Below are 27,719 nucleotides of genomic sequence, written 5' to 3'. Positions count from 1 at the left end.
GGGGTCTTCAAACTTGGCCCTTTTATGACTTGTGGACTTCAACTCCCAGAATTCCTCAGCCAGCTTTGCTGGCTGAGGAATTCTGGGAGTTGAAGTCCACAAGTCATAAAAGGGCCAAGTTTGAAGACCCCTGCGTTACAGTTTCCGCGGCTCCCGGTAGGGGGCGCAAACGCTCGGCTCGGAAGAGAGACTGGCGCCCCCACCGGAACAGTAGCTGGGGTCACGTGGCTCGCCAGCGCTACGTGCGTGCTGAAGTCAGACGCTGTTAAGGCGCCGCCGGTTTGGCTATCCGCCCGCCATTTTGGCCCGCTCTGCGTGAAAGCAGCTCAGGCGGTCGCTTCGGCCTCGGTAAGTGGGATCCCCGAGGCGGCGTGAGCTGGCAAGTAGCGGAGGCCGAGGAAGCGAAGGAGAAGGGGGAGGGAAATACGGTGCCGGCGATCCTTTAAAAGGCTCCGGGCGGGGGGGGGGGAGAATCCCCCGCCGGAGAGAGTCGGGTGGCTCGCGGCGAGCCCCGACTGAAGCCGGGCGCCAGTGCAGAGAAAGAGAGAGAGAGCATCGTCCTTTCCCTTGCGCTTTTTTTTTTGGGGGGGGGGTTTCTAAAGGATGAGCCGGAAGACCCGCGCCTTGAGCTTCCTATTTTACTCCTCTAACTCAGGACAAAAGGAAAATTGGGGGGGAGGGGGACAGAGAAGACCGCCGGAATCGGAGATCTTTTTTTTTTTGTAACATCCGGTTGTTTCGTCTTCAAGGTTCCGGCGTCGTTTCCTAACGAATTTTTCCCAACCCCAATTCTCTAAACCAGGGCTCTTCAAACTTGGCCCTTTTATGACTTGTGGACTTCAACTCCCAGAATTCCTCAGCCAGCAAAGCTGGCTGAGGAATTCTGGGAGTTGAAGTCCACAAGTCATAAAAGGGCCAAGTTTGAAGACCCCTGCTCTAAACGGCCTCGGTTATTCTTTTGATTCTCACCTTTTCACGCCTCTTCCTGAATTTCTCTCCTTTCAGATTTGTTCCTTCTGGGGAACATGACTTAACGTGACTAAGCCCGGCCTAAGATTGCTCAAGGCTGCTGTTCCTGTGCTTGCGTTAAGTTTGAGGGTAATTTCTTTATGGTGAGGCTAAGGATTAAAAGGGGAAAAAAATTAAGGACTTGCGCTAGTAATACAGGGTTGTTGGGGGAAAAATAGGGAGGAAGGAATATTGTATATGTTCGCTGCCTTGAGCTACTTAGAAAGTAATAAAGGCGGGATAAAAAAATAATAAAGAAAACAACCCATTCGGATCAGGCAAATCTGCCCCTCAATGAACTGGCAGGAAGGACAATTGTGTGTTAAAAGAGGATTCTGACAGTAATAGGTCAGTTAGAAATTAGTGTAGGACCAGTATGTGATTGAATTGAAAAATAAGACATTCCTTGCTGGTCATCTGGATGTGGAGGTTTTTATCAGAAGCTTTTTTTTTCTGGAAAAGTACAGAGATTTTCCAGTTGAAATACTCCTTCCAACATATTTCCAGCTTTTATTTTTCCTGTGGTTTTCCCCAACCCTTTGGTAGTTTAATGATATGAATCCTTGGAGCTGACATACTTTTCCTAGAAGAAATTACAGGTGACTGCCACAGAATGGATGAATTTGTAAAATTGGTTGTCAGCCCTTTAAGGTAGCCCAGACAAGCATAAAACTATGTCTTTGAACATTATCTTAGAAGCCTGAAACCATTTCTCCCCTCTCCTTTTCTTTTACTTTCCAGAAAACCAGGGAGAGATCTTTCTAGATGCTTCCTTCCCACCTCCTTTTTCCTTTTGTGCTCTGAGATACCTTTTGCATAACAATTGTCTAATCTGCAGCTCTTCCTCTTATCCTCCAAGGTCATTCTTGCATATCATTTGGAAATTTAGGTCTCACTTTGTCTGATACCAAAAAAAAGTATAGGAGGCAAAATGTAACTAAGTAGACAGTTCTCTCAAAGATGCTTTTTTCCCCCCAAAAAAGCAGCTGGACTTCTTGGTGTTTTTATTTTTGTTTGTTTGTTTGAAAACATTTCACTTCTCAGAGCTAACTGAAAAAAGCACTTGGTTCCTGGATGATTGAGAATAACCATAGGCATTCAAATGTAGACAGTTGCTGATAAGGAAATGAGATCCCAGCTTTTTAAAATTATTGTCCTAATCACAGTCCTACCGGGTAAACTATTTGAATGATATTTTTTCTGTGGTAGCCTACACTTAACAGAACATTCTCCATCACAGAAGTATGCACAGTCACTTTTTTTTTATTAATGTTCCATAAAGAAGCTAAGACTATTTTCAGCAAATCTTGGGTCCCTAGGTACCAGGGTCCCTGGTATTCATCTGCCATATTTAATATGTATTTTTATTTTGTGTACTGTAATATGCTATCTAGAGATCTCCAGGATTATAAACATTGCAAATAAATCTTAAGGCTGTATTTTTGGAACAATGAAAGGTTCAAGGCAATCTCTTCTTTGTGGTGATTTTAGGGGGGAGGGGACCCAATGCAACAACCCATACTTCTTTTCTAGTTCAAAGGTAAAGTAAATGACAGTAAGGAATCTTCATTCTAATAATAAAAATGACAGTATTTTTAGCAAGGTTATATTATCTTTTTCTCATTTCCTTTAATTAGTGGCTTTGTTGTGTGAGTATTTTTGAATATCAGTTGTCTGAATGCGGTATATACCATGTTTCCCCCAAAAGAGGAACCAGCTCTTATTTGGGGTGGGGGGTGGGGTGTCTTTTATACTCACCGACAGCCCCGCCCAGCCGGTCCACTTCTTCTGACCGAAGGAGCAGCTTCATTCTTCAGCTGCATTCCGGCCTGCATTTTTCAGTCAGGTCTTTCCAGAAGGCCTCTGCAGCCGAGTACCAAGCAATGGATTCAATCCATAGCTTGGTCCTTGCCTGCAGAGCCGAACTATGGATTGAATCCATAGCTTGGTTCTGGCTGCACAGGCCTTCTAGAAAGGCCTGTGACACAGGAGACACCACAGAAGAAGTGGGCTAGCAAGGAGAGGCCTGGTTGCAAAGTAAGTGAGTGCGGGACGGGTGGGGCAGCTGCACTCCCCCATCCCCCCCTAGCTTGATTTTTAGGTGTGTGCCTCGCGCCCCCCCCCCCCCAAGCAGGCTTATTTTTGGGGTAGGCCTTACTTTTGGGGAAATACAGTATAAGTGATCTCTTTTCTATATAGATTGCTGCTAAAACAGTTAAGTCTATATGTTGATTGAAGTCATGGCTAAGAACTAAACTTTATATTAACAGGTCTTGTATCTGGTTGTTCTTTTGTCCTGAATACTTAGGTAGTTCCTCTTTATTGCTAAATCTGAATCAGCCAGGTAAGATTGCAAATCATATTCTGATCTAGATTGAAAAAAAATCACCTTCAGTTTAGATAAAGTTGATCAAAGTGAAGTAGAATGATATAAGGAATATTCCAAATGAAAGGCTCATTTATATAACAGTAAATTGGCAATCTTAATGCTAATAGATGGATGATCCCTGAGTAAAAATGATACGAATAAAAAGTAATTATGCGATTGTTATCTTGATTACAGAGATACGTGTTATTATTTTAAGACTGTTCTCACAACTCAGTTAACCATAAACCTAGATTGCAAAATCTTGCTTCAAGACTGCCAAGTTGGTAGCTGTTCAAGCCTACATAAGTAATTGTAAACCTCAAAGAGTTGGAAGTAATTTAGCAAAAGACTTTAATTTTACAATTTAATGTATAGTGAGGACACAGTCATGTTGGTATAATTAAGTTGAAATTGTGTTCAACTTCTACTTGGAATGTATTTTATAGAACTAGTGATACATTATATTAAAGAAGCTTTCATTTGTTCACTCTTGTACATAACAATATTTTATCACTTCCTGTACTGACCTTATCTCTAGGATACAAAAAATTCAAGCTCTAATTTGAATAAGTTCTCTATTGAAAAGTTAAAAGGTAAATGTTTCTCTGAACTGTTCCAACATGATATATGCATTTAGATTATGCCTGATATTGGATTATAATCAGTGCTTTTTTTGTAAAAGAAAAAAGGTGCCGGAACTCACACATGTCATACAACCCGCCTTGCCTACCCTACAAGGTTCCATCCAAAAAAGGTGCCGGAACTCCATTCTGAGCGTTCTATGACAAAAAAAGCCCTGATTATAATATATCTTTTTAATATGTTGACTTTCATTTTTCTTATTTTGTTCAGGAAAAATTATGGTTATTTTTCTTTCCCCACACCTCAGCAATTAATTTCCTTTTAAAAACAATTCCTGGTACTTCATGTCCCTCTTTAAAAGTGCCATGTCAAGTTACATTATGTGGATTAAAGTACCTTTATGTATAGACTTGAAATGTTTTTGAAACCATGACACCAACATCTACCTCTTGTAGATTCGTTTATGTTAAAGCAGTGATGCCTGCATCAAAAAAGTATGTTCTTTTTCCAAATTAAATTAATTTTAATCAAATTTTTACTGTATTAGTTAATTCTGTGCTTTGTTTTTAATGTAATATTTCAATTCCTTGAACAATTAGGTTTTCATTATTTGGAAGCACAGTGAGAAGGTAGTAAAAGTGATGTTTTCACAGTGCAAATACTTGAGCAGAGGAAAATAACTAGTCTGTTAATGAACAATGAAGATCATAGAAGATCCATATTATCAGAACCAGAATTTAAGATAGATCAGCAGACATCACTCACATACTCAAATATTTATGCAAATATAAAAACTTTAAAACAATGGCATATATTAAGTTTAGAATCCACAATGCATACTGCAATAGTCTGGCTTTCCTGGACTGTGCAATACACTTACTAAGGAAGACAGAAGCTCCTCATAGAAGTATAGAGAAAACTCATACACAGCGATCAGTATTTACATTTTGATTCTTACTGCCCTCTAGAGCACAAACATGATCACAACCCTATACCATCATCATCATCAATGATATGGTTGATGAGTCAGTCAGGGGTTATGATCTGGCCAACTTCTGGCCATTTTATGCTGCTGCAATCTTGCCCGTTCTTTATTAATCACTGGTTACAGGCCTTGATGGCCAACTTGCCTTGAACTGTGAAAGAGGCTGGATACCCTGGTTTTTGCAGAGCCACAAGAGAGATTGGCAGTAAAGGCAGTGCACAGTATGCTGACATACTTTCCTGCTGTCTCATAGTCTGAAGAAAAGTATTTGTGTGTGTTTGGTTGTTCCCTCTGTCAGGTACTATTCTATATGTAAAAGTCCACACTCTAAAACTATTTATGTACTGAGAAAGCTGACATTGGTGAAATAATGATATCCATTTAACTTACAGCTAAGTTACAGAATGCTTAAAGTTATAAATATGTATTTCCCTTTGAGACAGATTCTTCCAAGAGTCCAATTGACAATGCTGCTATAATATAAAGAATTTGTTCCTCTTTGAGGCCATCCATGTTCAACAGACAATGACTAATACATTAGACAGGCAGACCATTTTTTATGGACTTTTGATTTCCGTAGAAGTATTTTCAAGGCTTTTATGGTTTCACAGTGAGCAAGATTTAATGTTTAATCACAGTGTATATGCATTTGCCTTGAGGTATTCTGCTAGTAAGTATTCTGCTAGTACTGCCATTTGTTTTTCTTAAGACTTTTGCACTTTAAAAGAGATTTTATACTGTGCAGATCATTCAGCAATTACAGATGTTTCTTACATGATTGAGCTATAATTTTGTTTCCTTTTTTAAAAAAAAAGAATTCAGTGCAGAGGTTGACATAAAAACAGTATTGTTATTAAAAAACAAAGGGATTTCTTCAATTGCATCTCTAATTAGTTCTGTAATAGAGTATTTGTTGTTAACACACTATATTCAAGTTAAAACACTATATTCAAGTTCCTGTAATCTTAAGAATATTACAGTGTATTCCCTAAAAATTCCACTTGCAGTTTAGCATACTGTTTATACCTTATGAAAGTAGAGTAGATTTTATATATGCTATTTTCAGTTTGCTGTCCTAAGTTATAAGACAGTGAAATTTAAAAAGGGTTGTAGTTTTATATTTTTATGTGTTTGCATTCTATTTTAGCTAGAATCTTATATTCACTGTATGGATACTGTACAGTAGTCTTCTGAGATGTTTTGCTTGCTGTTGCAACTTAAAATCTTTTTAAAAACTTATTTTTAAGCTTAATTTTTTGGGAAGAGCTCTGAATAAGTGATTCTTTGCAGACTAGAAGTGCTAGGGTCTTTTTCCTTGCATGTGTTTACATATTTAATAGCTTACTGTATGAAATGCTCTTCTAAATCTGGCAGTGTTAAGCTATGTCCTGATGCTTGTTTACTTGGTGCAATACCTTACAAATTACCCCATTGTACTTTAATGCAAATCCAATCTTTCTGCGTTAAATTTCATTTCTGAATTAAATGTTTTAAATGCTGTTCAGCAAGGAAGAATAGATTAATTCCAAGTAGGTTATCATCTTAGTAAACAAACACTGTGTTTTAAATTACAACTATCATTTTAATCTTTATAACTTCTAGACTAGTTAAATCAATTTATAAAAATTTTGGTATTGTTGGTGCATATGTTGGGTGAGCCATTACAAATTGATATTTTATATATGCAGCAATGGAATATAGAGTTCATACATAGTACATTGAAAACAAATCTGTAATGGAAACATTTTTAAATTGTTGCTTTTATACAAGAATCTTTCCTTATATCTAACTCAATTTTGCATATTAGCTAGATTTTGTTAACAGTATCTAGCTGCAAAATATAGAAGAAGTGATCTTTTTTGGGTTAGAAGAGAGATGCAGAAGGCTGAAGAGACAAATATAAATCCAAAACTTAGCTGTCAACCTCAGCTCAGTACTAAAAAGCTCAATTAGATCAATAAGCCATAGCTACATTTTCTGTCTCATTCTCCAACTAGTGGAAAACATGAAAGAGTAAGCATCAAGCTTCATTTTTAGTGAGAAAATATTACGAGGAAACTCATTGTTTTCCCTTTCTTTAGAAGGGAGGACCAAATAGGTTATTAATTATCACTCTTGCGAATGAGCCAAGATTCACTGGTTACATTACTTTTTATTTACCCTGTTTTATCTAACTTTAAAATATTGAAAAATAGCATCTATTGATGGATATTTTTAAAGGCAATACTAATATGTTGAATTGATAATTACTTCTCGACATAAGCATAGTGGTTTGCCACTCAAATTGTTTAAGCTAGATAGACTAACATGAGTGAAAATCTATGTTCTGTTTTCTGTAGTTTGATGTAACCAGATAGACTAACATAACATGAGTGAAAACCTATGTTCTGTTTTCTGTAGTTTGATGAAACTGATCTCAAATACTTTATGGCAATAGCCATACATGGAAATATTTTGAATTTATAGTCTAGCACAGGGGTAGGCAACCTTGACTCTGGCTCAGGAATTCTGGGAGTTGAAGTCCACAAATCATAAAGAGCCAAGGTTGCCTACCCCTGGTCTAGCACATTGGTTAGCAAAGATTTTTTGTAAATAGCTATATCCATCTCCCACAGTAGTTGGCTACTGAAAAGCCACTACCCTTACCCTGGACACCCCCATCCTGAGTTCCACTTCTAAACGCTGGTTTTGGTGGCGGCTCAGGCCTGGTGATCTGCTACCCTCTTATCCATCCAGTCCTTAGCTTGCAGACTATGTAAAACCAGGTGGTGTGCCAGATTTAGCTGTTGGACAATAACTTGCTGGGCCCTGGCCTAGAAGATTGATAATTGGTCTAAGAAATGAGTATATCTGTAGAGAGTTTGATTATATGAACGTTGATGCATAAATCTTAATGTTAACTACTCCAAATGCATGTATATAGATAGATTCAAGCACAAGGCTACTTGAAGCAATTTAGTAGCATTCGTTTTAGATTGTCCCATCTCTTTGATACATTTTAATTTTGATATTTGTCTTCCTGTTACTAAAAATCAGATTTTTTAACAGGATTTCTGCAACACACTTAACAAGAGCCTTGGTGGAGCAGTGGGCTAATGCCTCCTTAAGTAACACCAGCTGCCTGCAATTAGTGCAGGTTCGCATCCCACCAGGCTCAAGGTTGACTCAGCCTTCCATCCTTCCGAGGTAGGTAAAATGAGGACCCAGATTGTTGGGGGCAATAAGCTGACTTTGTAATAATGCCGCTTGGCGGGGGCCGAAAGCCCTAATAAGCAAGCATATACATAGAATGAAGGCTATTGCTAAGCACATTGGTTTGTGCTTAAATTGTAAGCCGCCCTGAGTCTTCGGAGAAGGGCGGGATATAAATGGGATTAAAATAAAAATAAAATAAATAAATAAATTTTATCTGTCGTGCTATTTCATATATTGGAAAGAACTACAACAGTTTTTAATGGAGCAGCTGCACTACATTCTGGATATCCCAGTTCTCATGGTAATTACATCTGTGCATGATGTAACGAGTGTTCTTTTTTAGGTTGTTTTGACTAGTCAGTTTATTGTCCCTTTTCAGGGGGTGAGCAAGGAGATTCCAGACTCGATGAACTGAAATGTCTGAGAAGCCAAGCCAGAGCACAAAAGCAAAGGACGGGAAAACAAAGTATGCAACCCTTAGTTTATTCAATACATATAAAGGAAAGACTCTGGAAACACAGAAAACTACAGGTATGTTTGTTAAAACTAAACATTTACTAGGTGTGTTACTTGGATATAATTTTGTTTTGTGCAGAAATATCAAAGCTTAAGGCGTTTTAACTTCAGATTTTCAATTTTGCAACCTAGTTACCTTTATCAATTTATGTGCCTGACATGTGTTATAGTCAGTAGTCGGATATTTTTAAATCATGATACTAAAAGGGCTATCACTAAAAAGGCTTCTGGCAAGATTGTATGTAAGTACCAGTGTGCTCAGTCTTTTGTTAATCTGCCATTCAGTCCATGAATTTCATCTTCCAGCTCTTAAATGTTTGTGTTTGATTTGTATAAATTTTATTACATTGTTCATTGTTTGTATATTTTAATGAAAAACAGTTTGCATCCATAATAAATAATATATGTGTGCTTGAACAACAAATTCACAGTGTATACAAGTTCCATAAGCAAGAAGGGAGAAGGAGAATTTCATAATTCCTTTCCTAGTTGCTGCACTTTAAAAGAGAGCAATAAACAAAAACAGAATTAATTTATGCTTGATTTAGGAAACAAAGTTCACTCTATAAATCTTACAGCTTAACATTAGGCTTTGATGATGTTTTGTATTGTTTACTACTTGTTTAAATAAGTCTACAGAAGAATAACCAGATATTTAACATGCTATATTCACTTGTCCCTATATTAATTTAGAAACCAAGAGTTATATTTTTCTCCTTCACAATTTGCAAGTAAGTGAGAGGGCAGCAATTTGTTTCTAGTTTTTCATTGGCCAGAAATATAACTTTTAACAGTATTTTGTCAGAAATTATTCTTTTTGTTTCCAAGAAAAAAAGGGATCTGTAGAAACAATGAATGTATATTAACAGTTCACACTCTTTTTCTTGCATAGTTACAGCTCGTCATGGATTACAAAGTCTTGGGAAAGTTGCCATTTCACGGAGAATGCCCCCTCCAGCTAACCTCCCTAGCCTTAAAGCAGAAAACAAAGGCAACGATCCCAATATAAACATTGTGCCTAAGGATGGCACAGGTTGGGCTTCTAAACAAGAACAGCACGAGGAAGAAAAGTACGTTGTGCTACGAATCATCCTTCCTGTTACTTATGTAATGTTTTAGCCTATGCTTACAGGAGTGTTAACAGAACACAACAGGTAGTCCTTGCTTAACAACCATTCATTCAGTGACCACTTGGAAGTTACAATATCAATCAACCAATAGTAGTTATGGCTGGTCCTTGAAGTTGCGGCATCCCTGCAATCACATCATATGAATTTGGGTGCTTGGCAGCCTGCCTAAATTTATGACTGTGCAACGCACATCTCAACTCCTCCATCTGCCTGACTCCCTCCCGTATCCCACCTTTTGGCTATCCTGCCTCCATTGCTGCTGCCTATCTCTACTGCCCATCCCCCACCCTCCCCAGCTGACCTTCACCGCCTTCTCCCTCCTGCCAAGGAAGGGCAGCTGATGGCCCTTCACAAGGCTCATTAATAATTATTAGTAATAACGTTAATTATACATTTTATAAGAATTTCTTGCAAATACGAGCACTTTAGTTTTCTGATAATTTGTTACTCATATTTCCTCTAAGTACAATATCACATCCTTCAATTTCATTCTCATTCCCATTTGGGAGATAGATATGATTATAATATTGTCTTCATATAAAAGAGCGGAACTATGCAGCCTGCTAATACAGGGCATGATGAGTGAAAACAGAGAAGCCCTGTCATGTCAAATAAGTATTGATAAATGATGCTTCACCACTAATTTTTATAAATGAATACTAGATTCCGCAGATATGAGAAAGATTGTGTCTTTTGAAGCGTTGATATGAGCCCATTCTGGAGTATTTCATCCTTGATTAAACTTGCTAGGTTTTGTTGGCAGCATCAGATCATTTTGGGTTTGCTTTATAGGTTTGTTCACTTCCACCATGAAAAAAATAAATGAAGGCAAATTGAAATTAGATGGTAGATGTTATTTCTCTTTATGCTAAGAACAGTTTATATCATATAGTTAAAATTATATGATGAAACTATTTCATGCAAATCCTGATAAGCTTTCTTGAAGTTCATCCCTTTTATTTTGTATTAAAACTTTTGAAATAAGATTGTTGGTAGAAATTCTACCAAGAGAAGTATTGGGAGCTGCATTCATAAATGTGTCTATGTATTCACATACTGTTGTTCTGCTGTTACCGTAGAAGCTTGCTTTAATGATTTGAAGATTTGAATGCTTCGTTAAAATATGGTTTGCAGTCATTATGTGAGCCATTTTCTCTCAGTTATTTTTCAAATTTCTCTTTCTTCAGACAAGCGGAAGTACCACCGGTGCAGCCAAAACCTGCAGTTCCTGCTCCTCCTGAAGCTCCTCCTGTTGTCAAATCTTGGGCTAATACCAAACAGGGTGGACAGGGTGATGGTAAGTGGAGGATAGATGGGCCAGTCTAGCTGAGCCAATAATTCTGCACTGCATTGTACTCTAAGACTCATTATTTCTTTCATTTTCTTGTTTACTTGGGTCGTATTAGAGATGTAGTAAGATCATTATTCTTTGTTGAAAGAGGGAGCATAGCATTGAAAGTTTCAAGTGTGTAGCAGTTGCCTTCTGAAGAAAAACCCAGGGTAGACTATTTGAAATCAAAGGGTGAGAAGGTAGTATTTGTACAGTGCAACTTTGCTAAAGTGAAAATTGTTTTATGGGGGAAAGTACACGAAAATGTGTGTACGTGCACAGATTAGCTGGTTTTGGGAAGTCTATGCCCGATCAAAGTATGTTCCTGACAAAAGTTAGTTTGGAGATAGAAGCCAGCAAAAAAAAAAGAACCAAGGACATTGATGGCAGTAGCTGAGAAGAAGATTGGTGGCCAATTTGGCTGGGGAGTATGTTGCATTGGGGGAGAGAGGAAAGGAGCTTGGAAGCTCAGACCAGTGAGTTATGCTGTGGTGAGAGCTGCTGTGGAGAAGGAGGGAATTAAGAGATAACTTCATTCCCTCAGTTTGCTTTATACTTGCTTTGTCCAGACTTTTTTATTTATTTTATTTTTATTCCATTTAATTCCATTTATATCCCGCCCTTCTCCGAAGACTCAGGGCGGCTTACAAGCTTAGCTTTGATTACTCTCAAACGCCAAAGAGGTGATATTGCCAAAGTGATGATCTAAAACTATTTGGAATAACTTTTAGAAAGGATTTTGCTCCATATAAAACAAAAACATATATTTTTCTTCGGTTTAGTGCACTCTCCCCAAGCCAGAGCTATAAAGGATTCAACCCTCCTGGGTGTGTGATCTGTGTCTAAAGAGTTGATGCAAAAATTGAAGGATGCTAAGGGAAAACTATTTTGGGCATTATGTCTTGTATATGTGCTATTGTTTGTTTTTTAAGTATGGCTTGCTGCTGCTGCTTCTGTGGCTTTGAGGGAGAGTAGAGAGAGAACAGTTCCTCTGGCTTACAAAGGGAAGTTTGAAGCTGGGGAGGGATTTGTCAGATAAGGACAAGTTACATGTCTGAAAGTTATTTTTTATGTTGAGTCTTCTTCCATCTTGCAAAATTTTAGACTTAACCTGGCCAGTCTGCATTTTGGTCTTACGATGCTGATTTTAAATTCCAAGTTGGATTTCTAATAGCATGATTGTGAATGAGACAGCTAATCCAGTGAATGGGCTTAGTGTAATTGATCTCATTCAGCTCTCTCCCTGTGGGCAATTGATCCAACTCAAATTATAGTGGGTCTTCAACTTTGTGAGCCCTTTTGAATTTTCAGTATTTTGGCATAAATACGAGCTAAACATGATCTGTTCTCTACATATCTCTTCAGACTAATCAGAGAACCCAATTAAATAAGTCAAAAACATGTAATTTGTTCATTTTTTTATTGAGAAAAATGATCCAAAGCTACACATTAAAGGCATAAAACTATCTTTACAAATAGTCTAAAAGTCACCTCTAGGCAAGATAGTCAGCACGCATACATACATCATTTATATACATACATACTGCAAGCAATTCTGGTCACCATGATACCAAAAAGATACTGAGTGCAGAGAAGAACAACAAAGATGTTAAGGGGTCTGGAGGTTAAATCATACAATGAACAGCTAAGGCAACTAGGAATGTTTAGCCTAACGAGAGAAGGATTGGGGTGACATAGCTGTCAGCTTGCCTGCTGCAGATTTTGAAGAAAAGATTGAATAACCTTTTGTCTAGGAGGGAATAAGGATTCACACCTTGGGTAAGGGATTGGACTAGAAGATTTGCAAAGTTCCCTCCAGCCCTATTATTCTGTGTTTCTACATCTTCTGAAGCAATTTGAATTATTATAGAATATATTTGTGGTTTAAATATAAGAGTAAAAGAACATTATATGCGGTACTGATTTGGGTTTTTAAAAAACTTTCAGGTCCTGGAGTTCAAATAAATAGTTATTTCCAGCAAGAGTTTCCTAGTTTGCAGGCAGCTGGAGATCAAGAAAAGGGAAATAAAGAAAAGGATGCGCCAGAAGAACCTTACGGTCCTGGGCCAAGTTTGCGTCCACAAAGTAGGTGTGCATAAAATTGGTGTGGTTGTGGAACTCCTATTTAGTTTTTCATACTGGGGAGTGCAATTTCTGTTCAGGGTTATGTGGTTTTTAATCTGTTTTTTTTAATCTATGTACTAGACTTTCCAAATTGTCTTGGACTTGAGCAGCCTTAACAAATCTAATAACTAAATTTAAAAGTTCTTTATAGAATTCAGTGTTCATCCACATTTGATTCATGTCAAAATTAACTTGCAAATAATATCCTGGGATGATGTTATCTTATCTAGGATTAAGGAAAGTAATCCATTTGCTGTCATTAGTTGAAACCTCATCTACCAATTAACATTGCCTCTTTTATTTTCAGTTACTTACTAAATTAGTAAGAGATACTCAGTTGATCACATTCCCTGTTCTGAGTAGTAGGCTTGGTTATCATTATGGTTGCAGTGGTTGATGTTTTCTTTTAATACAAATAAGCCAAATTGGCAAAGATGAACATGGACAACTTACTACCTTGATTCCCTGAAAGTAAGCCCCTAATATCAGCCCTCCCCCCGAAAGTAAGCCCTACTTAAGGGCCTGCACGTCCTGCCTGCCTATGACGAAGCAAAGCTGATGGGGGAGGGGGGAATCTGACCCATGGTACCGGTATACCAGTTCCTTGACACCGCCCGGCTTGTTCCGCAGCCTCATGGCAGCGGCATTCAACAGGAGGCGGCAAACGGCTGGTTTCGTTGCGACATGGCCGTTTGATGCCGGCCGCGGCCATTTGACGACTCGCATGTTGCACCCAATGCTGCTGCCATGAGGCCTGGTGGATCCTCCCCCCTTCTGACCCATGTTCCATTATACTTGTTCCGCGGCCTCATGGCAGCAGCATTGGGCGGGAGGTGGCAAAGGCTGATTTCGGTGCGACGCAGCCGTTTGCCACTTCACGCCCAAAGCCACTGCCAGGCCTACCATACGTTAACTCTTACCCCCACTGCTGCCCCAACCCAAACGGGAGATGGGAAACCCTGGGGGGGGGGAACAGAAAAAAGGGTGGGGGGGGGAAATGTTTTTCCCCACTTGTTATAAAAGTATAACTGCAGTCCTAGTTGCTGAGGTTGACTGAATCCAATAGCTGTTAGGCAAAGTAACGCCCGACCCGCTTCCCACAACCAAAGTCAATGGGGAAGTCGGCAGCACGTTGCAAGTCCCCAGGCCAGCAGGTAGGTAGGCGGCTAGTGCTTGATGGGAGAGGGAGTGAGGGGTGTGCGTGGATTTGGGGGAAACATAGCAACTGTGCAAGTTGGGGAGCGCAGGGGTTTGTGGATCAGGGAGGGAGCCCCAGGGTCCAGCATAGGTCTGAGGGGGTGCTTGAAGGATGCACTTTGGGAGTGGGTAAGTGGCCAGTGCTGCCGGAGTGGGAGAGAATTACTTCAGCAACTTGGTGACCTTCCCTGCTGGTTTCCCTGTTCACTTTCTGGACAAGCCGGCAGGGAAGGTTGCAAAGAGCAATCGTGATCACAGGAGGCTGAAATTGGTCATTAATAAGCTGCACAGTAGGGACGCGGTGGCTCAGTGGGTTAGGACGCTGAGCTTGTCAATCAGAAGGTCGGCAGTTTGGCGGGTCGAATCCTGAGTGCCACATAACAGAGTGAGCGCCTGTTACTCGTCCCAGCTTCTGCCAACCTAGCAGTTCGAAAGCACGTCAAAATGCAAGTAGAAAAATAGGGACCACTACGGTGGGAAGGTAACAGCGTTCCGTGCGCCTTTGGCGTCTAGTCATGCCGGCCACATGACCATGGAAGACGTCCTCGGACAAACGCTGGCTCTTCGACTTTGTAACGGAGATGAGCACCAGCCCCTAGAGTTGGAAACAACTAGCACACGTGTGCGGGGGAACCTTTACCTTTAAGCTGCAGATAATGGGCAAATCAGTTTAGGCTTCTTCTTAAGGCACCAGGTTAGAAACCGGGACACTGTGAGTTCTAATCATGCTTTACCCATGAAAGCCAGCTGGGTGACTTAGCCCAACTCACCGGGGGGGGGGGGGGGAATAGGAAGGAATGTTAGGTATGTTCACTGTGTTGAACAAATTATACAAATAATAAAGATGGGATATAAATAAATAAATTGCAAACAGGTTGCCAAGCACCCACATTGCAGTCATGTGTTCGTGGAGGTGCCGAGACACCTGGAACTCTTGAGGACAGGTCATAACCACCATTCATTCAATGCCATTGTAATTTTGAACAGTTACTGAACAAGTGGTCATAGGTTGAGGACTACTGTACATTAGCAAAGATTTCTGGTTTCCGGCTTTCTGAGAAGTGACAGTTTTTTTCTGCTGACGCAGAGTCATATTGGGAAAGTGCACTGCATAATACTAGGGATTTCCAAAACGGAGATGCTCCAAAAAATACTTCTAGATGCCTAGCGTGGTAAGGCAGGCCCTTTTTTGTAAAGTCTGATCCCAGCTTTTATAGTGGTCGAGCAGAATGAACTGAGTCACACAGATTATTTCAGGTTTTCATTGACCAATTGTCTAGGTCAGGGATGTCAAACTTGTGCAACATACCACGACTTTTTTTTTTTGCCATTGCCGGCAATGGGGCGGGCGTGGTTTCGCTGTGATGCACCTGGGCTGTGGGCCGGCAGTTGGACACCCCTGGTCTAGGTTATATGGCTTCAGTTTGGGCTGCTTCAACTCGTTTTTCTCAGGCAGGAGAAGTGTGGTTTTGAGGAGAGGGAAATAAAACCGGTAACTGTATATCAGTACAGGACTTCAGAATTCGATGTTCCCTTTTCCAATGCAGATGTTGCTAGCTGGAGAGAAGGCGGAGGCAGAAGTTTAAACTCTCCAAACTCTCCAACTGATCCAGAACCAAAACCTCTTGTTCAAGAAGATGGTAATATGCCTGGACCAACAGAACAAAGCGATGTCCCTAAGGTACCAGAGAAGAAAGAGACAAGGATAGCACCACCTCCCCCACCTAAGATGAATGGCCAGCAACAGCCAGGGATCCTTCCTCAGTATAGAGGAATGGTACCACCATACGTAAGTCCAGTAGATCAAATTCTTGCAAAAATTTCTTTCACTTGCAAGGGTCATGTTGTAAAGAAAGCGGAACGTGAAGCACAAATTATTTCTGTAGAGGAGGTGGCGGAACGGCCTGTTTGCTAGTAAGTCTCTTTCACTTCTGGTGTGGATTTAGATTACATTTAAGCAGTAGACAAGGTGAAAATAATAATCCTTTTAAAGAATCTTAGCAAAACATAAAATGTTGAGAAAGAGTTTACACAGCCTCAGAATTCAAAAAGTATCTTTTGGTTTGTGGTCAGATTAATTGAAACAGGAGCACCACCTGGGGCAGGGGTAGGCAACCTCGGCTCTTTTATGACTCATGGACTTCAACTCCCAGAATTCCTGAGTCAGCTTATGCTGACTCAGGAATTCTGGGAGTTGAAGTCCATGAGTCATAAAAGAGCCGAGGTTGCCTACCCCTGACCTGGGGCATGCATGAAACAAAGCACTGCTCTTTCCCCCCAGAACAGAACCATCTCCCTTTACCCTGAACTTTCCAAATTAGCTCATTCCAAAGGAAAACAACTCAAAACGAACAAAACTCAAAAATCTTTTCAAGTTTCTGGTCCTCCGAAATAATGGGAAATCAGAACAAGTTCCTAGCTCCCTGTTTTTTTTACCCGACCACTAGTACAGATATATGCTGATTTATTTATTTTTTTGCTACAATTTAACCAAGTAGAAGGGGGGGAAAGTAAAACCAAAAAAACCCCATATACCTTAAAGTCCCCTTTGATAGAAGAGAAAACTCAACATTCTTACTGCAGATGAATTCATCTTCAATTAGCAGTTATTCGGCTTCTAATAACAAGTAACCTTTAGCAGCTGCAAGACTGAACCCCCAGCTAACAAAGCAACACCATTGCACTTCCATTGCTACGATGCTACAGGATTTCTTTACATGTTTATGAACATTTTATTGCAGGATGGGAAGTACTTGTGCTGGTTTCGAAACCGGGTTGTTCCTGCTTAATTGCGTGGATAGTGTGGATTACCGTTACACAACAAATAAAAAAGTGCCAGCACACTCCACTCCTACTATTTCACGAGGCTCTGCTTTCAATAGTATCATTTATACCAGAGGTCCCAATCCTTTCTGGCACCAGGGACCGGTTTCAGAAGAAAAAATGTCTTCCTCGGACCGGGGTGGGGGGGCGGGGGGATGGTTTTGTTCACAACCTAGATCCCACACATGTGCAGATGAAGCTTCACTCACATGCCCTTCACTTACCAGCCCAGTTCCTAACATACCGCTCTGCAGCCTGGGGGTTGTGGAGCCCTGATTTATACTGTATGAGCAGAAAGTATTAATTCTATCCATACAATCAGCAATCAAGCCAATGCATTTTTTTTCATTTTTCTAAAAGCACCTTGAGGCTGACAACAGTATGATATAAGAGGCATACGCCAACAGCCTTGGAACACAGAAGCTTGTCCCACTTGCCCCTCTAGACACTGTTGTTGCTGTTAGTTGCGAAGTCATGTCCGACCCATCGCAACCCTATGGATAATGTTCCTCCAGGCCTTCCTGTCCTCTACCATCTTCTGGAGTCCATCTAAGCTCACGCCTACTGCTTCAGTGACTCCATCCAGCCACCTCATTCTCTGTCGTCCCCTTCTTCTATTGCCCTCGATCTTTCCTAGCATTAGGCTCTTCTCCAGTGAGTCCTTCCTTCTCATTAGGTGGCCAAAGTATTTAATTTAATTTAATTTATTAATATTTCTATACCGCCCTTCTCCCGAAGGACTCAGGGCGGTGTACAGGGCAAGAATAAAACACAGAATTACAAAAGTTAAAAAGTAATTAAATACATGCCCATTAAAAATACAGTTAATACATGATAAAAAGCCCAATAAAAAGATAATAAAAACCCCACCAATCCCCCCTCAGGCCAGGCCGGCTGAGTTTTAGCTTCAGGATCTGGCCTTCTAAAGAGCAGTCAGGGTTGATCTCCTCTACGACTGACCGGTTTGATCGCCTTGCAGTCCAAGGAACTCGCAGGAGTCTTCTCCAGCACCATAGTTCAAAGGCTTCAATTCTTTGGCGCTCAGCCTTTCTTATGGTCCAGCTTTCACTGCCATACATTGCAACTGGGAAGACCATAGCCTTGACTATACGCACTTTTGTTGACAGGGTGATGTCTCTGCTTTTTAGTGTGCTGTCTAGATTTGCCATGGCTTTCCTCCCAAGGAGCAAGCGTCTTTTAATTTCTTGGCTACAGTCCCCATCTGCCGTGATCTTGGAGCCCAGGAAAATAAAATCTGTCACTACCTCCATTTCTTCCCCATCTATTTGCCAGGAATTGAGAGGGCCAGTTGCCATGATCTTGGTTTTCTTAATGTTTAGTTTCAACCCAAGTTTTGCACTCTCCTTCTTCACCCGCAACAAGAGGCTCTTTAGTTCTTCTTCACTTTCTGCCATTAGAGTGGTATCATCTGCATATCTTAGGTTGTTGATGTTTCTTCCGGAAATCTTAATTCCAACTTTTGATTCATCTAGCCCTGCCTTTCTCATGATGTGCTCTGCATATAAGTTAAATAGGCAAGGCGACAGTATACAGCCTTGCCGGACTCCTTTCCCAATTTTGAACCAATCAGTGGTTCCGTGTCCAGTTCTCACTGTTGCTTCTTGGCCCGCATATAGATTTCTCAAGAGACAAGTAAGATGGTCTGGTACTCCCATCTCTTTAAGAACTTGCCACAGTTTGTTATGATCCACACAATCAAAGGCTTTAGCATAGTCAATGAAGCAGAAGTAGATGTTTTTCTGAAACTCTCTAGCTTTCTCCATGATCCAGCGTATGTTAGCAATTTGATCTCTAGTTCCTCTGCCTCTTCGAAATCCTGCCTGTACTTCTGGTAGTTCTCGATCCACATACTGCTGGAGTCTAGCTTGTAGGATTTTAAGCATAACTTTACTAGCATGAGAAATGAGTGCAATGGTGCGATAGTTTGAACATTCTTTGGCACTGCCTCTAGACACTACACATTAATAATTGAAGAATTTTTTTAACTCAGTAATATAATTAAAAATGATTGAATCATTGGGGAGGACTAAGTTTTTCAGGGGAGTTGGGGCTGAAAATTTTGGAAAAATTGAAATAAATGCATCTGTGAACTGCCTTCAAAATGACCTAGACTTAGTATAGGACAGAATGGATTCTCCAGCTACTAGATCAGAAGCAAGCCAGTCCATTTTTTTCCCCACATCTTTTTATTTCTACTCAAGAACAAAGTCCTTTTATCTTTAAATTTTGTTTTTGCCTTAATTGCCATAGTTTGCTTTAAAAGTTTATTAAGAAAACAGAGCATGCTGTTTTGGATAGATGGATTGCTTATTATGATTGGCTACGTGAGATGCCAGAAATATTCTTCAGTTGTATTAGTTGAAGTTACAGAAACTAGCAAATTCAGACTATTGTACCTTAGCTTTATATTCTAAGATGTGAATGATTATTTTGCTTATGCAGGCATTCTCTGTGTTCCTTTCCTGGTTGACTGAGCAGTTATAGAAAGATTTCAATTCATCATACTTCTGCAAAGTACTTTACTAGACAAAACAAGTCAGGAAACTAATCAAACCTCAGAACTGACAAAAATACAAAATCAGATTCATAGTGTGGTTTAACATCCTGACATCTTAAACCGGTGATTTCATTCACATTGGGAGCCTATGATATATCAATGTCTTCTGATTCAGCTGGAAATGTGAAAGCTGACCAAAGGGACTGTATATGCTAACAAATTGTTAATACTGCCTCCTCTTACTGAGCTAATTTGCAGTTGTTTAAATATAGCCATACATTTTGTGAAATATAAATAGATCTGAGTGAAAGGCAAAATGCATGTTTATAAGAGCCATCAAATTTCAAGATGATATACTTCTGCATAATTTTGCTATGTACTGTAAATTAGTAAATTTACATTAAATTTGTTTTTACTTTTTAAAAACTTACAGTAAGGGAAAAAAATAGTTGATCCCCTGCTGATTTTGTACGTTTGCCCATAGACAAAGAAGTGATCAGTCTATAATTTCAATGATAGGTTTATTTTAACAGTGAGAGACAGAATAACAACAAAAAAATCCAGAAAAATGCATTTTAAAAAAGTTATAAATTGATTTGTGTTTTAATGAGTGAAATAAGTATTTGACCCCTTTGCAAAACATGACTTAGTACTTGGTGGCAAAACCCTTGTTGGCAATCAAAGAGGTCAGGCGTTTCTTGTAGTTGGTCACCAGGTTTGCACACATCTCAGGAGGGATTTTGTCCCACTTCTTTTTGCAGATCCTCTCCAAGTCGTTAAGGTTTTGAGGCTGACATTTGGCAGCTCGTACCTTCAACTCCCTCCCAGATTTTCTATGGGATTAAGGTCTGGAAACTGACTAGGCCACTCCAGGACCTTAATGTGCTTCTTTTTGAGCCACTCCTTTGTTGCCTTGGCTGTGTGTTTTGGGTCATTCCCATGCTGGAATACCCATCCATGACCCATTTTCAATGCCCTGGCTGAGGGAAGGAGGTTCTCACCCAAGATTTGACCGTACATGGCCCCGTCCATCGTCCTTTTTGATGCGTTGAAGTTGTCCTGTCCCCTTAGCAGAAAAACACCCCCAAAGCATAATGTTTCCACCTCCATGTGTGACGGTGGGGATGGTGTTGTTGGGGGTCATAGGTAGCATTCCTCCTCCTCCAAACACGGTGAGTTCAGTTGATGCCAAAGAGCTTGATTTTGGCTCATCTGACCACAACACTTTCACCCAATTCTCTGAATCATTCAGATGCTCATTGGCAAACTTCAGACGGGCCTGTACATGTGCTTTCTTGAGTAGGGGGACCTTGCAGGCGCTGCAGGATTTCAGTCCTTCATGGCATAGTGTGTTACCAATTGTTTTCTTGCTGACTATAGTCCCAGCTGCCTTGAATTCATTGACAAGATCCTCCCGTGTAGTTCTGGGCTGATTCCTCACCGTTCTCATGATCATTGAAACTCCGCAAAGTGAGATCTTGCATGGAGCCCCAGACCAAGGGAGATTGACAGTTATTTTGTGTTTCTTCCATTTGCAAATAATCGTACCCACTGTTGTCACCTTTTCACCAAGCTGCTTGGCAATAGTCTTGTAGCCCATTCCAGCCTTGTGTAGTTCTACAATCTTGTCCCTGATATCCTTAGACAGCTGTTTGGTCTTGGCCATGGTGGAGGGTTTGGAATCTGATTGCTTTCTTCTGTGGACAGGTGTCTTTTATACAGGTAACAAGCTGAGATTAGGAGCACTCCCTTTAAGAAAGTGCTCCTAATCTCAGCTTGTTACTTGTAAAAAAGACACCTGGGGGCAGAAATCTTGCAGATTGATAGGGGGTCAAATACTTATTTCACTCATTAAAATTGCTAAACACATTGTGCTTTAGATTATAAGCCGCCCTGAGTCCTCGGAGAAGGGCGGGATATAAATGGGATTAAAAAAAAATACAAATCTATAACTTTTTTGAAATGCGTTTTTCTGGATTTTTTGATGTTATTCTGTCTCTCACTGTTAAAATAAACCTACCACTAAAATTATAGAGTGATCATTTCTTTGTCAGTGGGCAAATGTACAAAATCGGCAGGGGATCAAATAATTTTTCCCTGCACTGTAAATAGTTCTTAGTTTACATTTTCATACGGGAGCCTATTTATCATTGCTTTGGTTACAGTTTGGCAGTGTGCATAGCATTCATGTGTTCATATAACGTATCTTTGTGTATAATTTAGTTATTACAGATCTAGTCTTTTTTTCTTTAGATGCTTAATCAGTACCCTAAACTAGCATATCCACCAATGGCAGGTCCCAGCAGATTTCCTGCCCCATCTGAGAGCAGCAGGTGAGAAAGCCAATTGCTTTGCTTCCTTTTTTCCAAAATCAGTTTGCACTTGATACTAGAACTAGATTTCCTTAATAACTGTATAGTTGTGTATCCAGAAAGTTAGACATTGTGCATTTACAGTACATTGTGTGACTGAAATTTGTAATTTCTTAGCAGACTACGAGAACGTACTGGTATCAAGAATTTTGAACGTTCCTGCACCTGATTTCCTACAGTTTGATTTTAGCTTCTAGTTAAAAATGTACTCCAGTATTTTTTCAATATTGTGTTAAACCAATCATTTAATCATTAAAATGGAAGAATCCATTTAAGCCATTGAATATCTGATGCAAGAATTCAGGTGAAAGCATTTCTTGATAAATTGCTTTAGAGCTATCTAAGATCCAAATCGCATCTATTTAGTTAGATCTAGTCTCTGCTTAAATGTGCTGTATGAAAATAATCTTGCCTAATATGATAATTTTCTCTCATTTGTTAACTGAGTTGAGTACCATTTTCTGAGGTTTAAATTCAGATGTTTGCTCTTTTTTTTCTAGAAACCCAAGAGGAAGGGGGGCTTCTTCATGGAACTCAGAAACTGTAGAACGTCCATCAATCCTAAGTGCTAATGAACTCAAAGAACTTGATAAGTTTGATAATTTAGATGCTGAAGCCGATGAGGGCTGGGCTGGTAAGCAGTGTAGATCTTGAACTAAAATTGAATGGGGGAAAAAAAGTATTCGTGCTAATCTCCAATTTGTTATTTAGGAGCTCAAAGTGAAGTAGATTATACTGAACAGTTGAACTTCAGTGATGATGATGAGCAGGGAAGTGGAAGTAATCAGAAAGAACAGGAAAGCAGGTAATAAACATATTGATACAGGAAATATAAAAATCATCTGCTATGTTCTGTGTATAATGTTTGCAGTAGTTTTCCATTGTGATATGGTGCACAGTTACCTAACAGGTGTAAATATCTGCTTAACTGTAGAACTTAACATTTGCTTAATAATGTCGAGCATGTCATTGTTATCTATCCTGCTTCACAACATTTGAGAACTAGCATTGTGTAGCGATTAAGAATTGAACTAGGAGCAGAGAGACCCCAGGTTCTAGTTCATCGGTCATCCATGTTCTTTCAGTTACTTTGGGAGAATCATTTCTCAGATGTTGTGGAGAGAGCAATAGATATCCCATCTTAAGCTTCTGAATAAAAGCAGGATATGTATATTTGTGATCTCTGCATGTTTCTCATTACGTTAATTCTATAGTTAATTTTCTATAGTTGGTTGCTTCATGGTTCCATTTTCAGCTACCTTAAAAACTTGATAGGGTTGCTCTAGTAATTATATACCTATGGAATTAGTACAAAGATTGTAAAACTTTGTTTGGCATAAAAATTACATGCAAAAATGTTTCCATTTATTTTTTTATGCAGTAATGAATCTACTAAAGATCTGGACAAAAAGGATGTAGAAGAATCTAAGTCATCTGCTCCTTTGCCATCATTTGGACCAAAAGGAGCATATAACAAAAGCAGTCAGTTTGATCAGGTATGTGTTGTTGCTGTCATATTGTTCCTGAAGAACATTTTTTTCCTCTCAGTAAGCATATGCCAGATGTCTGAATGTGCAAATTATTTTCATGCTACAAGTGGCATTTACTGTTCCAAACATACCGTAATTCCATTTATTAGTTTGAGAAAATTTGCAGTAAAAATATTTCTTCCTCTCTCTTCCAAGAGCAATTAAATCTGACCTTTTCTCATTGATCATTAAAGTTATCAGAAGGCTTTTATGATTAGGGTGATGTGTAATATATATGTAATTTAAATATGAGTTAAGTTTCATTGCTTTGGCAAACAGTTGTCTTCCATAGATTTGAAATATATTTCCATTGCACATTTTAGGCACAAGCAGAAGATGTTTCTTTTTGGCATGACTTTTGATTAATGTTTGCTTGTTCTTGGTTTCATTATTTAAAATCAGTTAGGTTTTATTGGTGTGTTAAATACTGTTTGAAATGTATACTTTTATCATGTCCTGTATACCAGAATATCAGATTGAAAGTGATAAATAACTTCAGATGTTTAAAAACAAATAGTTTTACATGTTTAAATAGATAAATTGATATGTGTTGAGGGAAATATTTTAATTTTGCTGCTTTTACACTCTTCCTCTTAAGTAACATTTAATTTGCCCCATTTGAAATGGTTAACTTTATTCAGCATTTTAATTTCATACAAATACCCACAAAGGTTTTTTAAATTAAAATCTAACAGGGACGTGGACTGTTACCAACACAATCTTCAGTACTTGAAAGAAGTAGTAGTTCTGGACTTCATGCAAAATCAAATCTTCAGGTATCATCAACGTGTTTGTTTAACAGAAATCATGTCTGATTGATATACACATATTCCTTTACCTGTCCTTTTTTAATATAAAATGCTGATAGCTTCTGTTGTAAGAAGTTGAATTTGAACATTTTTCCTTTAAATGCTTCTGCTGAATTCATAGGCTGAACTCCCAAATGAATGTGTGGGATGTGTCACTTTTTTCTGATTTCAGTCATTTATTCTATATTAGATGCAGCCAGTAAGGCATTTATTTATTTAACTGATTTATATGGCCCCAGATCTTAAGCAACTCTTGGAGGCTTACAACAACCATAAAACCAATAAATGGAGGCAGTATTAAAAGCAAAACAATAAACAAAAACCCTGTGCCGTAATTATCCCCCCTTGGGATTCTCCACAGCAGGCTTAGCTACTCCCCTTCCATGCCTTCCACCCATGTAATGCCAGCACATCAGTAAAAAGCAAGGTGTCAGTGGTTTTCCAGAAAACTAGAACGGGGTCCTGTTGCATTGCTGGCAGGGGAGTTCTACAAGTAGGGGCAGCCACAGAAAAGCATGCTTGTGAGATCCCACTAGATGGCAAGATTTCAGGGAGGGAAATTAAAAATTTAAAATACAAGGCTGCTGTTCCTTAAATTTTAGATTTCAGTAAGCCTAAGGAATTAAAAGTTAAAATTCAAAATCATAAAAAGTCTTCCAAGCAAATACTTAAATCTTTTAGAAGAAGGATTGTTTTAAACATCTCTCAACGCTGAAAATGTTAAATGTATATATATACATGTTGATCATTCTTTGATGAAGATAGATCAAATTCCAGGATCTCCAGCAATGTTTTTTTCCCCATTTATAATTGGCACTACTTTTTTTTATTATTAAACCTGGCCTGAGCTTATATGACAAATTATTTGGAGGGCTCTCTTCCAGAGAGAATTGAAGAACCATTTTGCTCGGGTATTTAGGCAAGGGAATTTAATTGTACATCTTTGGTTTAGATGTTTACTATATATCTATTTTAGCATCCACTTCCAGATCGCATGGCAGGACCAGGAAGGCCAGGTTCCTTTCCTCCTAGGCCAGTACCAGATGACGACGAGATTTGGAAGCAGAGGCGAAGGCAGCAAACAGAAATATCTGCATCGGTAGAACGAGCCCGTAAAAGGAGAGAAGAAGAGGAGCGAAGAATGGAGGAACAAAGAAAAGCCGCATGCGCTGAGAAATTAAAACGCTTAAATGAGAAATTTGGGTGTGTACCAAAGCCGACTCGAGAAGACCCATTGAAAGAAAAAGAAAAGATTGGGGAACGAGACATTGATAAGGAAAAGGGAAGCGCTACTGAAAAGGAGAAAGACAAATTGATAGAGGTGGAAATAAGAGAAAAAGAAAATCAAGAAAAGGTCAAAGAAATAGAAAAGGAGAAAGAAACAGAGGAGCAGAAAGAAGAAGTGGAAGAAGAACCTAAAGTAGATGAGAAACCTAAAACTGAAATTTCTGAGCCTCAGGAGTCTGTCGTTGCCCCAGTGATATTGGAGAAACAAGAAAAAGAAACCACCAGTGAGGAAGAGAGAGGTTTGTATCAATTCTTTCGTTAATGTAAAGCGTAATTGTCATCCGGCATATTGTTGGGCTGCAGTTTTCAGCATTCCTTGTTTTTACTTGAGTTGACTAGAGCCAGGGGTAGGCAACCTCGGCTCTTTTATGACTCATGGACTTCAACTCCCAGAATTCCTGAGTCAGCTATGCTGACTCAGGAATTCTGGGAGTTGAAGTCCATGAGTCATAAAAGAGCCGAGGTTGCCTACCCCTGGACTAGAGCTTTGGCAGTATTTCAGGGGTTGGGCACAAGATCTACACCTCAGATTGGAAGCAAGCAGTATTTTATGAATATTAGCATCTCAACCAGCTCTAGCCTTAAAAAAAAAATTGGACATCCTGAAATAGGGATTGAGCTATTCGTAAGGAGGAGCACATTTTTAAATATGTTTAAAATAGAAGTCTCGCAAAATAATGACAGGAAAGTCAACTACAGTGTAATTTTGAACATTTTTCGGTACTCTTAATAATCTGCGGAGTGCCCAAATGTCCCAGTATAGCTTTAATTTGGAACATCTGCATTGAACGTTTTGAAGTTGATTCATGGTTAAATACCAGCTTGCCTAAATATCAGCTTGCCTAATTTGAGATTTAAACTGCTCTGGTGATACATCTTTTTTAACTTATTTCTAATCTCATCATGGTTTGAAACATTATCCTTTGAATCTGTTGCAGCATTGTGTATATTTTCTCCTGGAATGTATTTGTTTTGTCTTGAGTCATTGTTCCTGCAGATCTTTGGAGCTCCAAACTGGGGTCTTCAGGAGAAGGTGTTGGGTATGGTTTTCTATCACTTTTAGATAGGTATATAATATCCGTTTTATCTCTCCCCTCTAAGTAGTTTTTCATCAGTGTCTTAATCTTTTTAATTAGTTTTACCAAGCCAACCCATCTTAAAATCCAAACAGTCAAATCTTACATAGTTCTTATCTTTATATAATGATTTTATAATCCAATACATTTCCAATTGTCAAGGCACCAAATATTGAAAACAATATTTTATTTATTTATTTATTTATTTATTTATTTATTTATTTATTTATTTATTTTGTTGAATTTGTATACCGCCCTATTCCCGTAGGACTCAGGGCGGTTTACAGGGCAGTTAAAACCATGAAATACAAAAATTAAAATCAATTAAAACAAATTAAATTCAAGCCCCAAGAGTAAATCTAAAACCCAGTTAAATTAACAACCCCACAGTCTGGACCAAACAGATCAAAGAGCCAAGTTTTCAGGTCCCGGCAAAATGAGCGCAGGTCGGGGGCAGTCCTAGGTTCCGTGGGTAGTTGGTTCCATAGGGCAGGCACACCCACAGAGAACGCCCCTCCCCTGGGAATAACTCTCCGGCATTCATTAACCGGCGGTACCCTGAGAAGGCCCTCCCTGTGGGGGCGCACAGGACGATGGGAAGATGATGCCGGCAGCAGGTGTTCCCTTAGATAGTCCGGACCCAAGCCATTTAGGGCTTTATGGGTCATTACCAGCACCTTGAATCTCACCCAGAGGGAAACCGGAAGCCAATGTAGCTCACGGAGAAGAGGTATTACACGGGAGTATCCAGAAGCTCCCATGAAAACTTGTGTGGCTGAATTCTGCACCAGTTAAAGCCTTCGGGTGGTCCTCAAGGGCAGCCCCATGTAGAGGGCATTGCAGTAGTCTAACCGGGAGGTCACGAGCGCA

The 27,719-nt window shown here is 39.4% G+C and overlaps 1 protein-coding gene across 8 annotated transcripts in view; it reads left to right on the top strand.

The window, feature by feature from the left end:
- The first annotated feature begins 226 nt into the window (after window positions 1–226).
- PRRC2C (proline rich coiled-coil 2C) overlaps window positions 227–27,719 on the top strand; it is a 91,259-nt gene continuing 63,766 nt past the window's right edge. For 6 of the 8 annotated variants that reach the window (XM_083359651.1, XM_083359654.1, XM_083359650.1 and 3 more), the window contains exons 1-12: window positions 227–348; window positions 8,518–8,669; window positions 9,547–9,724; window positions 10,972–11,081; window positions 13,062–13,199; window positions 15,983–16,224; window positions 22,030–22,109; window positions 22,649–22,782; window positions 22,860–22,953; window positions 23,530–23,644; window positions 24,373–24,453; window positions 25,463–26,012. In XM_083359651.1, the coding sequence (XP_083215777.1) occupies window positions 8,555–8,669; window positions 9,547–9,724; window positions 10,972–11,081; window positions 13,062–13,199; window positions 15,983–16,224; window positions 22,030–22,109; window positions 22,649–22,782; window positions 22,860–22,953; window positions 23,530–23,644; window positions 24,373–24,453; window positions 25,463–26,012 (1,837 nt within the window). In that variant the 5' untranslated portion in view covers window positions 227–348; window positions 8,518–8,554. Of the gene's footprint in view, window positions 349–2,529; window positions 2,549–8,517; window positions 8,670–9,546; window positions 9,725–10,971; window positions 11,082–13,061; window positions 13,204–15,982; window positions 16,225–22,029; window positions 22,110–22,648; window positions 22,783–22,859; window positions 22,954–23,529; window positions 23,645–24,372; window positions 24,454–25,462; window positions 26,013–27,719 lie in introns of those variants that run through there. The other 2 variants (XM_083359649.1, XM_083359655.1) reach the window with 2 other exon arrangements.

The sequence above is a fragment of the Vipera ursinii genome, assembly GCF_947247035.1.
Source record: "Vipera ursinii genome assembly, chromosome: 3".
Lineage (NCBI taxonomy): Eukaryota > Metazoa > Chordata > Lepidosauria > Squamata > Viperidae > Vipera > Vipera ursinii.
Note: the sequence above shows the minus strand (reverse complement) of the source record. Positions and strands in the feature narration are given on the sequence as shown.